Below are 12,688 nucleotides of genomic sequence, written 5' to 3' on the forward strand. Positions count from 1 at the left end.
TTTTGTTTTTAACTCGAGCCACATGTTTTCACACACTATCCCCCCGCCCACAGGATGCATGGGTTATCTAGAGGCTAAGCAGCAGTTTGGTCACGATCGTCACACCATTCCACAGATTGATTTAACCCAACGCTCCGTGTACTTCAAAGTACTGTCTGTGCCGTACTGTCATGCAAACTGAAAATAACAAGTGATTGAAAGAAGATGCTCGGCTGCAGTGTCTCGGTGTTTGTGGCTCCCTCTTGTGGGTGCTTTGTATTCTTTTCGTCTCTCGCTTCACGGAGAAATAAACTGTTCATTTTCAACACATAATATAAGTTTTAACGTGCGGCGTGAGAAAGCACAGTTGACGTCAAATATCCACGCAGAGTCTCTAACGTACATTCCACGGCCTCACCTCCGAGGGATTTATGGAAACTGCAAACAAAGGAAAAAGGGAAAAGAGCTGTCTCCTAGCAACAGCTGGGTACTGTGCCCACCCTCTCTCTCGCTCTCCCTCTCTCCCCCATGTCTGATACCCGTTCTCCAAAATGAGTGCGTCGATGCGTGTGCATGCACAGCCATGTGTGTAAATCCTCCTGACAAGACACGTGCCGTGTTCCTCTCCCCTCACCACCAGCACCATCTAACAGTTCCTCTCCCCTCGTTTCAGGACACAGGTGAGACCATCCCTCTGATGGTGGAGAGTTGCATCCGCTTCATCAGTCGCCATGGTGAGTGAAATTCTCCAGTGAAGTGATAGGTTTAGCACTGGCTCCTCCCGTGTGCCGATTGGTTGCCGTGTTATGACAAGTGTGATTGGTTCTGGATTAGAAAAATAAACTGGGGGATTTTTTTTTTTTTTTTTTACGGAACTTCTCGGCTTTACACAACAGCAATGAGGAAATCGCCGATAAATAATAAATAATGAATCATGACGGGTCCTTTGTTGATGTGTGTGTGTGTAGGTCTGCAGCATGAGGGCATCTTCAGAGTGTCGGGCTCTCAGGTGGAAGTCAATGACATCAAGAATGCATTTGAGAGAGGTATTTGATCAAACAGGAAACACAAGCATGATTTTAAAGATAAAGAGTTGAGGCTGTGCTTAGTTATCATGCTCTCTCTCTCCCCCTCTCTCTCTCTCCCTCTCTCTTGCAGGTGAGGACCCGCTGGCAGGGGACGAGAACGACCACGACATGGACTCCATTGCCGGTGTCCTGAAGCTCTACTTTAGAGGGCTGGACCACGCCCTCTTCCCAAAAGAAGTCTTTCATGACCTCATTTCCTGTGTCTGTGAGTTTTTTTGCTGTTGTTGTTGTTGTTGTTGTTGTTGTTGTTGTTTGGTGTGCATTTGTTTGTTTGTTGGTTGAAAATGAATCGTCATGGTGTCATTTTTCAGCAATGGAGAGCCTCCAGGAGCGGGCGGTGCACATAAAGAAAGTTCTGCAATCTCTGCCGAGCAAAACACTCATCATCATGAGATACCTGTTTGCCTTTCTCCACCAGTGAGTAGCAGGTGGCACACACACACACACACACACACACATTCACCTGGAGAATTGATGAGATGATAATGTTAACATAGGAAAGATGGACAATAACACAGTAGCAGCTGGACAACAAAAGCCACCGTGTGTTGTTAGAAACAATTAAACCAGCAGAACTGTGACAATCTCGGGAAATGAAGTAGATAATTGCAGGATAATAACAGAATTATTGCCTTCACGTCTCGTACAGAGAGCGACAAATAGCAAGTTAAACATCAGTCTCTAGGGTCAGGTTAGCACTTACACAATCTGCCTTCAGTATACATTAGTCTGCACTTAATCACAACCTATTATCACTTACAATACAAAACAATGCACCACTTATTATTATTGTATCAAATGAAGCAGAGCAGAATGAAATGGATTACCAAACCATGACCTAGTGTCCAAAAATAAACAAACATGGTATTTTTTTATGAATCCATTTGAAACTGATTTACAAAGGCATTGGAGTTTAACCCCGTCCCCATTACACACACAATAGCACAGCCTGAAAAAGCCTTATCCCTAACCTTAACCATAACCAGGTTTTGGCCACTACTGGTTCTGACAAGGACAGTGTTTATGCCAAACAATCTGAAAGCGGACACAAATACAAGAACACATATATAGATTTAATAATCACTACAATGAGGCCAGAAGATCTATCTCCGGCCTCCTCAGACCAAATCAATCTTTGTGGAAAATCACCCTAATAATCACCCTAAGTCCAAAGTCCAAAGGACATTTTACCGCTATGACACTGAACAGGAAGCGTTCGTCCTTGAGAACCAGTTTAATTTCCCACATAAATTCAAGTTTATTTGCACTGTCCAGCACCACAAACAGGGTCCCAGTGGTCTTCACTTTAACCACAAACCCGAGCTCTTTAACAAGACATGGACAAACTCCACAAAAAGAGTTGGCACTGAGAGAAAGACGTTTTTGTCCAACCATGAGGACCAGGGAGTCCAAATAGTGACGCACATGAGGAGGACCTATGTCACACTTAATTGAAATGGAAGGCTGTCAACAGCCTGTTTTTCCCCAAATGTGTGTTTTAGTGCAGTTTTGGTTTTTGTTAAAACGCAATACACATTGAGTTCATTTCCTTGCACATCTATTCTTGCTCTGCATTTAATTCCATTCTCCGTATCTCTCTCTCACACTTAAACCATAACCAGATCATGCCTAACCCCAAACTGAACCTAAACACAATTCAAATCTGAGCCCTAAACCTAAACCAGTTCCTCAAAAATGAGGTTCTGCCTTGATAGGACCGGGTTTTAGTCTTCATGAGGACCTCTGGTCCTGGCAAGGTCAGTGTTTATGCCATAAAAGGTCCTTAAGAGGCAACAAATACAGGAATTTATACACACACACACCATATTGTCCATATGATGTTTCAGAGAAGGAAGTGAAAGACCAAAGAGAATGTAGGAGACCTGAAATGTGAGGAGCCTCGGTAAGGGACCCTGGGAGTAATGTAGGCCGCATATTACATCTCATGGTGTGTTTGTTTGTTTGCACAGTCACTTTGTATTTCGGAAAACAGGATGAGATAATGTCCTCTAAACGGCTGTGCTCTCCCTCCTCCCTCCCTCTCAGTCTGTCTCAGTACAGCGAGGACAACATGATGGACCCCTACAACCTGGCCATCTGTTTTGGTCCCACTCTGATGTCTGTCCCAGAGGGCCACGACCAGGTCTCTTGCCAGGCTCACGTCAACGAGCTGATTAAGACTATCATCATCCACCATGACACCATCTTCCCCGGACGGAACGACCTGCAGGGCCCCATCTATACCTCCCCTGGACACGGAGATGATTTCTGGTGAGCGCTGGGGAAGAGAAGGTGTATGTGCTGCATGAGAGGGGGGGTTTGAGGAGTGATACGGGATGTAGGGCATGGACTACAAAGGTTGTATAGAGGTGGGGAGGGGGGCAGGTGGTTGATTCGGGGTTGTTGTAGAGTGATGGGGGCTCAACTTGTCTGCTCGGGGTCAGGAGGCCACAAGGATCAGCTTACCCTCCCATCACACAGAAGATTAACGTACCTCCTGACCACGTCAGCCCGGGGGAACCACAGAATGCGCACACACACGCACACAAACACACACAAAGCACATGAAGGCCACATTTCAATTTTACTGTAATAACAAGTCTTGGCAAGTGTTATTGTGATTACTGCCAGTCACAGCAGCTGTTTAGGCTGGAAGTCGAATGAAAGGACGAGGTCAGTTTCGGCTGAAGAGAGCGTAGATGGAAAGTGTTGTCACACTGGCATGGCCGGGCTTTGTTGCACCCAGTGTGGGACACTTAGGTGGGTTTGCTATGTGTTTGTTTTAAGAGTATAATTGCTTTAAAATCAAAGTAAAAGTTGGTTGTTGTCGCTGCAGAATAAGCCTTTTATATGTGCTTTAGGCAAGGGCCTTGCTTTATGGCGGGTCATGCTTCTACTACTCAGATCATGCATTTCACATTTTGAAGCAGAAGTTAACTGAAGGCTGGGCGACATATTGTGTCTTAGAAATATCAATATATTTTCATGCAGGATACAGAATGAGACAATATTGTTGTATCGATATTGTTTATGTTATATCATACTCGATACTACGATTATGAGTCGATTACTAAATGAACCGACTGCCATTTTGATAATCGATTGATCGTTTTTCATGATTAAAACAAGATTACTGATTTTGAGACTGATTTTATGGACCAAGCGATTAATCGAGAAAACAATCGGCAGATTAATCGATTATGAAAATAATCGTTAGTTGCAGCTCTAGAGCACAACCCCTCCCTCCTCTGCTCACTACTCAAGTCCTGCATGTAGTGAACACATGGCGACACACACAGTCACGATGAGGAGCTGGTTAGTAAAAAAAGAAAAAGCCTCAATAACCGCTGTGGAACGATCAGAAAAATGTGTTTAGTGTCCGATTCCCTGCTCCGAGTCTGCGCTCGCTCTCTGCATTCAGTGTATATATCTCTAAACTGACTGAGTGTCATGCTTTTTAGAATATATTGTTTTGTATAAGGAGAAACAAGCTGGATTTTTGCAGAGGGAGATGCTTGAGGCCTGTTGCACTGCTGTGTCTCAGGAACACCTGAACATATTTTTTTACATAATTCATTTTCCAGCGATGTGGATTTTGTTGTACAGGACATTAACATGCTTTATTTTATTATACTCAAAAAACATTTCTTTTGCAACTGTCTGTAATACAAGGGCCTGTGTGACATTTGGCACGTGTGGCTTTGACTTAGAACTGTCTTTTTTGTTATTGCTTGACTTGAATCTATACTGTTTATCAAATATCGAGATATAACCTTTGGTCTATATTCATGACATTATTTACTCTCTGTGTCCACTTCAGTGACAGTCCCCACTGTGAGCCCCCCCTGGTGGAGGAGCCTGCACCTGACGCTGTCTCTGTCATCCACAACAGTGAAGATGGTGAATGACACACACACACACACCATGCTTTCCTCACCAGTTACTCTGGCTTTGACCTTTAACCAGCTCACATCCTGCTCTCGATATCCTTGTTATTGTGCTGCTTTGTCACTGCTCAGCATTTTTTTTTTTTACCTTTGCTTATTCACCAGATAACAGCAGCACTAACCTGCTATGCATTAATTTGGCTCCCCATCTCCTCCACCTCCCTTTTCTCTCTCTCTCTCTCTGTCACGTTTGTTGCTACCCTTCTGCCTCTCTGTCACCTCCTGTCTCTGTCCACCATCCTCTGAATCTCAGGTTCCTTGACTATTTCAGAGTCCGACCCGATCGAAGCCATCGCTCGCTTCGACTACTCTGGACGCACTAGTCGGGAGCTGTCGTTCAAGAAGGGAGCCTCTCTGCTGCTGTATCAGCGAGCCTCTGATGACTGGTGGGAGGGACGACACAATGGAGCGGATGGACTGGTGCCACACCAGTATATTGTGGTGCAAGACGTGTAAGATTTGTTCTAATGTGTAGGGAACATTATTCATTTAATTCAGAGTCATTGTGATGGTTTTGTGGCTCGTTGCAGGGAGATTTGGGGGCTGTCTCCACTCCCTCTACTGTTAGCAGAAAACCAGCCTTGCAACAAAAAGGCCGCCGACCCAGAGTCGCCATAAACGAGGTCTACGGAGAAACACAAATTGCTTCATGGCAAGGCAGCGATAGCGTTATTTTAGAAGCAGAGAAAACTGTTGTCGGAGGAAAAGAGGAAGAGGAAACGATTGTCTGAGAGAGCGAGGGGCCACACACGATTTAACATCGGACTGGCTTTTTAAAGGCGAGAATTGTAAAACCCAGAAGCATGTAAGTCGGACACGGTCTGGCATGGACATGGCTCCACGGTGTTCAATACTTGACCAGGAGTATTCTCTGGTGTCCCTGTAGGGGGAGCTCCGTAGAGGAAAAAGGGAGAAGGGAGGGTGAGGATAAAGCAAAAGAATATTGGTAGTGTCTTAAAAATATGTAATATGTACAAAACTGTAGGTGTGTAGTAAGCAACTGGACTTTTTTTGAGTTCCTTTTAAAGAAATACTTCACTGATTTGCATTTAGCTTTGAATTACTAGAACAGGAGTATTTTTGATATATTGTGCTTCCCAACCTCAGTTTCCCCGGAGTTGAGAAATATCTTCATTCTTTTCTTTGTTACGTGCCCACAGGTGACACTTGGTCCTGTTAGCGTAACTGTTAGCAAAGATGGTGGACACTGTTTACATTCTGGGAATGAGGTCCCGTCCCCGTACGAGTGGGTCTAAAAAGTGCGGAATTAGCGTTGCAGTTTCAAGCCTAGGACCAAGTGTCACTGGTGGGCACGTATTAAAAAGAAGAATGAAGAAATTTCTCAACTGAGGGGAAGCTGAGGTTGGGAAGCACAATTTTTCAAAAATACTACCCCTATTCTAGTAATACAAAGCTAAATGCTAATCGGTAAAGTATTCCTTTAAGGCATTTTCAGCCATTAAAGACGCTTTTTCAGGACTTCTTCCATGTCTAGCTCTTGAAGATACTTTGACTGATGGCCTTCACAGATGAATCAAAGCCAACGCTAGCACTGCAGTTTATTATTATAATATTATAAACTGCAGTGCTGTAAATGCAATGATGGCAGAGATTCTTGGCAGCAGACCATCAACAAAAAAAACATAACACAGTTTTGGAAAATAATATTCTTGGCCAAAAGCCTCTTATAACAACAGCAAGAACAAAAAAATCATCAAGAGGAATGATCTCAAACACTTGTGTGGCAGTTTACTGGAAATTCCCGTAGCTAAGGAAGTCAAGTTGTCATGATAAATTCATAAAAGTTGAACTTCCTTGTCATCTTCAGCTGTTATATTCATGCTGAGTGGAGTGTGTTTGCATGCAGTAACTATACTGAACTCTACAGTCTGCAAACACAAGGTGTGGATGAGAGAAATGACAACGTGCACACGACACAGAGACTCTATTTGTGGTTTATTGATGTACAGTATGAGTAAGTTTAACTTACAGTGGAATATGGTGTGTGTGTTAAAACAGACAAGTGCAAGAGGCTCAAATGATGGTCCACATAAAATCTATTATACAAGACAAAATATGGTAATAAAAGTGATAATAGCCAGGTGTACAAATACAGGTTGTATACATGTGTTTTCTATACTTTATTTTGCCTTCACTAGCAATGGTGTGTTAAGTACAGACTGATTATTTCAGGTTTGACGGGGGACGGGGAAGTCCCAAGCCTGATGTGGACTCCAGGGATCTGCTGGAGGAGAGGGTCTCCACTAGGGGCAGTGCTCCCTCTCCCACCGGAGCTCATGTGGCTGACATCTACCTGGCCAACCTGAACAAGTGTGTACCAGTTTCACTTCACATGTGGACTACCAAACAATAAACATCAGACAACATCAGATTTATGATCGTAAGAGCTAAGTAAAATATTGATCTCCTTCAGGATGAGGAAACGTCCCGAGTCTGCGAACATCCGAAGAACATTCCGGGGCTCAGAGAGTGACAGCACCAGTCCAGGAGCCAGTGGAGGCGGGAGAACAGCGTCTCTTCCTGTCGGGGGGGCTCTGATCAAAGAGAGCGGAGACAAGCGACCCGTCAGCGCTCACAGCATCCTCAACTCGGTCACTCGCCACTCCTCTCTGAAGACCAAGGTACTGTAACTTCTTCTAACTGTACCTGCAGGAAAGGAATGTGGAACTGCTAAGCATTTCATCTTTGCCGTTATTGAATATTTAGGTGGAGAGTCCACAGCTAAGGAAAACAACGACAGCAGGGCGCTCCAAGAGCTTCAGTAACCACAGACCGCTGGACCCGGAGGTTATAGCCCAGGTGGAGCACGGCTCACAGGTACTGCCCTCAGTTCACTTACTAACTTCGTGTATGCTGGTGTTTTTATTTTAGCTTGGTTTCCATGAAGCTGTACAGTTTGGTGACATTACACAGTTATTTGCACATTTGTTACCTAATAGGAATTAACATTTTTCCCAAAAATGAGATGTATTTCCCAGGAATTTAAGGTCATTTCAGACAAGGGCAGGCATATTTCTGTTCAGGGTTCCCATGTGTCCTTGAAATCCTTGAACATTTGTGAAATTGAATTTTTTTCTTCAGGGCCGTTTTAAGGAAAGTTTTTGAACATTTCCCTAAACAGACATGGGTCATTGAAAGTGCTTGAACTTTGTGCAAGAAAAAAGTTAGGCGCCACCTACTGTTTGCCCTGCATTGATTGATGTATGTAGACCTCTTCTTTTAAGTCCATACACTTTGATGGTATACGCTGCCTGATGAGCACAAAAACTATCAGGAAACACACATATTTTTTTTCCTGCTCATCACAGGGTCACACAGATGATTGACAGACCGTCACGACACAGACCTACACAACCTGTGGTGGAATAAAACACATCTATCTATCTATCTATCCATCTATCTATCTATCTATCTATCTATCTATACATCTATCCATCTATCCATCTATCTATCTTGTTTAGACTGCAGCCCAAATTGGATTTTTAAGCATAATCCAGATTGTATGTATCTGATATTTTGAGTTTGAACAACACATGAAATCCAGTTTTTCCAAAGCTGATTCTAACCACATATGGAGGTGGTTTCGAATGCGATTCTGATTCTGAGATTTTTACAGATCAGTTTTAATCAGAATAGATGATCTGATCACTTGTAATATATAAAAAGTTTGTCAGAAAAGTTCAGATATGCTAACAAATCCGATTTGGGCTGCAGTTTTAACAAGTCCTCTGTGTCTGTCTGTTGCAGGACATCGAGACAGTGATGAGTTCCGCGCTGACTGAGCTCAGTAAGTCGGAGAGACACTCTTCCAAACACACCCACGCCCCTGATGTGGTTCTGGATACACTGGAGCAGCTGAAAGGTATGGGTGGTGGAGGTGGAGGAGGAGGAGGAGCCTCAGAGCCCTCCAGTCCACTCCACTCCCGACTGTTGCGGGACAGCGAGGGCAGCTCCTCACACGCTCACCCACTTCAGCGCAGCGCCTCCTCTGCCAGCGACGTACCCTCCTCCTTCCGCCCGGCCAAGAGCCAGCAACGCAGCCCGCTGCCCTCTGCCACGTCTCCCTCCCTGTCCTCCTCCTCCCTCTCCTCCTCCGTACCGTCCTTTAGAGAGCTGCGCCCGCCAGCAACAAGACCCAAGCCGGTGGTTTTCCCAAAGGGCGGAGGAGGTGGCAGTCCGGCGATGGGCTCCCCAACCTCCACTGTTCCCCCTACGCCTCCACCTCCACCTCCAGGCCACACACACTCTCTCCCTCATGCTCCTCCTCCTCCTCCACCTCCACCTCCTCCCCAGTCTAACGACAAATCCTGCCCGGCTTAACATGCCCCTCCATCTGAACAACACTGATCCACGCAAAACTCTTCTCCCAGGTGTAAGAAGCACTTGTTTCACATAACCCACTACCCGTGTGGAGCATTCACTTCTTTGGTGTGCAGGTGAAATTCTGAAGATGCCATGTTCCCTTTAGAGCGTCTCCTGGCAGCTTTTAACTGTCATGAGGTGCACTCGTCTTCTTTTCCTTTGCCATCACAGAGATTCCAGTGATCACTGGATTTAAAGAAACAAAAACCTTTTATAACGGAAAAGTACTCAGGATGGACACCTGCAGCACCTGAAGCTCGTTTGTGATCTTTGGAATTGTTTGAGTGGGTTTGCGAGAGTGTGTTACTCACCATTACACACAGATCTATGTGAGGAGCAAAAAGCACTGTTTGATTTTTGTATAGCAGAAACTCTGACGGTTTCTTTTTTCCTTATTTCTTTTTCGATGACCCCCCCATGACTAGCGGACTGGAAGGGATTGTTTGACTCTTAAGAATAGACTGTGAAATGCTTAGTTCTCTCTCGCTCTGTGTGAAAATGAAACTCACTGACTCGCTGCTGCTGCAGAAGTGGAGGACAGGTGGCGCTAAAAGTGGACTCATTGAGTGATGAAAGAAAACTGGGCCAAATATCAGTGTAAGTCATGTGATCAAGAGCTTTATTTTATCATTTGCTCCAGTGTTTGATATGTTGGTGATATTTTTTTTTAATTGCTGTTCAGTACAAGTACCACAACGGGAGCATAATAACAGTTAGTTTTCCAATGGCCAACAGTAATTCTAAATCCATATATAGCAATAAAAAAAAATGACAGATGGTAGCTTGAGGCGTTCTACTGCTTCTCTCCTGCAGCTCTGTTATGTGTGTAGGGGACCACTGAAACCCAGCATTTTTATATGTAATGTTGGACTGTACACACGCACACATACGTATGTTTTCTAAATCGGTGTGAGGTGGTGGCGGTGGCGGCGGCGGTGGTGTTTTGTGGCAGCTAAAACGCCCTTTTTCAGGTTTTCCTTGCATGCTGGGGCCGCAGACAGCTGCCCGAATGGCGAGCTGGCTGATTGCATCACTGCAGTACCAGCTACACAACAACTTCAAACAAACAAAAAAAAAACACACACAGCTTGCTCCTTTAAATATATACTGTACTTAAGTCAAAACAAAAAAAAAGGTTTTATTATTCTAATGGTGTGTATGTATGTTTAATAATCAGCTGAGGACTCTCCTGTGTGCATTTCAGTAGCACAACCAACCACCTCATCCAGTGTGCAAGATTAGCTTTTTATAATTACTTTTTTTCTTTTCCCAGGTTGTTTATTAATGCTCAGAATCTGTTATTGAGAAAACGTGGAACCGTGTAGCACTCTCTCTCTCTCTCTCTCACTCTCTCTCTCTGTGTATGTGCGTCTGTTTGAGCGTGTGTCAAACTCAATATTACAGAGGGGGTCAGATGAGGTCAAATAACATAAAATGCAGAGTAAAGCAAGCTTTATAGAAGCAAATCAGAGATCAAATTTGAAATTAAAGACGTGTCATGTTCAGGTATTAGTGAAAGCTAAGGGAGGGCGATCTTTGCGATATACTCGCGCAACAGCTAATCCACAAAAAGTTTAATGTTTATTTGTAGCAGCAGTTAAACTTGGTGTCTCAAAAGCAATATAATATCGCCTCGCAGAACATCGCAATATTTCACTGTATTGACCCCCTCACCCCTAATTGACTTGTACATGGAATAACCTCAGTATTCACAAAATGACATAAATGTAGAAATAACTTATCAGCAATATAGTATTGCTGTATTTCTGCTGTATTTCAGTAAAGCAGCATGTTTTGAGACATGACTTATTATCTCTGGGGGGCCTTGAGTTTGACACGTGTGATGTAGAGTATACTTTACATGCCCCCCCCCACCACTTATCATAAAGGGATCACCCAACAGCAACACACAGGAAGACACGTCTCCTATGCTGTGGACTGAGCAACAGTAGCCTGAGTGAATATGCATCGTGTTTTTTTGTGATCAGATATAGAAAAAAAAAACAAAAAAGCCTGCAGGGATACGTGAAATATCACTGCTGTAACACCAGTGACAGGCCAGCTTTAAGTGCAGACACAATGAGGAAACCTAACTATAAGGACCTTAAACAGACTTTTCTCCTCTTTATTTTTTTTTTTCCAGAGAGGATTTGATAATGTGTACCTTTGCAGAATTAGATCTGGTAATGGATTGTGGAATAATTTAATGATTTCTCAAATACTAACTTCAAATGTGGAGATAAACCATTCAGGGTGAACTGAATAAAGCCTTTTTTTCTTGTTGTATTTCACTTTCTTGAGGAAAGTCTCGGACTAATATTACACTGATTATCTCATATTTTTGCTCTCTCTACCAGGAAAGGAATTATAAATGTTTTTTTTCTTTTTAATCTCTGTATACTGTTGTGTATTACCTGGTATATTTGTGTTACTCTTACCTCATCATGACAACTGGAGGGACTGTGACTGTAAGTGTTTGTGGTTTAACAAGCTCACACTCACACATGCATTTGGACGTGTTCTGTCCCGGGCCTGTGCTGTCGAGAGGAGCTGGGACCCTCTGCGATCTCGAATCAATCATCATGCACTTGAACAACACTTTGCTTGTGTGTGCGGCGGGGATGATTTGTCAGAGTTGAATATTGTTATATATGCATTTTTGTGTCCATTTGAAAATAGCAGAACTAAAAAAAAAAAAGGAAAGACTGTAACGTCAAAATCTATTTATAGTTGTCTCTGTATTACTGGAGAATCCTGTGTTCAGATGTACTTTGTATATACAATGTTGTACATTACAGAGGTACACTCTTTTCTTTTGGTACAATATTGTACAGTAATAGCAATAGTAGTTTAATCAAATAGGCCTTATATGATTCTATGTGTAGTTCTTGTAGTAGATAAGTTTTTTTTTAATAAACATTGCTTGCTATAAAAAGCTGCAATTCTTGTGTTTTCTTGCATGAAAAGAAAGAAATGATACGGATATTTGATTAAATGTAAAGTAAAACAAGTGTGGCAAGAGGGTCAGCCACTGCATCACGTTGAAAAATGAAGCTTACTTTACATTACTGGTACTTGGAGGCGAAATACTAGAATGTGTTTCTTGGAGAGAAACTTTTCCCTACAACAAAGACTGAGCGTCCTCAGAGGAAAAATGTAGTGAGCTACAAATCATCTGTCTGCACATGGCACGTATTAACTTATGCAACATGTGTTGTCTCGGAATCTGAGCTGTGTTTCCACTAATCCAGAGCTTCCCAAACTTTCAGAATTCCCAAAGCGCACATGTAC

At 43.3% G+C, this 12,688-nt stretch overlaps 1 protein-coding gene across 4 annotated transcripts in view; it reads left to right on the forward strand.

The window, feature by feature from the left end:
* The window catches only part of srgap2 (SLIT-ROBO Rho GTPase activating protein 2), a 65,231-nt gene extending 52,899 nt beyond the window's left edge, over positions 1 to 12,332 (forward strand). For 2 of the 4 annotated variants that reach the window (XM_044024771.1, XM_044024770.1), the window contains exons 13-23: positions 653 to 713; positions 948 to 1,025; positions 1,138 to 1,272; positions 1,379 to 1,484; positions 3,114 to 3,338; positions 4,888 to 4,967; positions 5,268 to 5,466; positions 7,208 to 7,345; positions 7,449 to 7,656; positions 7,742 to 7,852; positions 8,783 to 12,332. In XM_044024771.1, coding sequence (XP_043880706.1) covers positions 653 to 713; positions 948 to 1,025; positions 1,138 to 1,272; positions 1,379 to 1,484; positions 3,114 to 3,338; positions 4,888 to 4,967; positions 5,268 to 5,466; positions 7,208 to 7,345; positions 7,449 to 7,656; positions 7,742 to 7,852; positions 8,783 to 9,355 — 1,914 coding nt within the window. In that variant the 3' untranslated portion in view covers positions 9,356 to 12,332. The remainder of the gene's footprint in view (positions 1 to 652; positions 714 to 947; positions 1,026 to 1,137; positions 1,273 to 1,378; positions 1,485 to 3,113; positions 3,339 to 4,887; positions 4,968 to 5,267; positions 5,467 to 7,207; positions 7,346 to 7,448; positions 7,657 to 7,741; positions 7,853 to 8,782) is intronic. The other 2 variants (XM_044024773.1, XM_044024772.1) reach the window with 1 other exon arrangement.
* The last annotated feature ends 356 nt before the right edge of the window (positions 12,333 to 12,688 follow it).

This window comes from Solea senegalensis, linkage group LG4, assembly GCF_019176455.1.
Source record: "Solea senegalensis isolate Sse05_10M linkage group LG4, IFAPA_SoseM_1, whole genome shotgun sequence".
NCBI classification, from domain to species: Eukaryota; Metazoa; Chordata; class Actinopteri; order Pleuronectiformes; family Soleidae; genus Solea; species Solea senegalensis.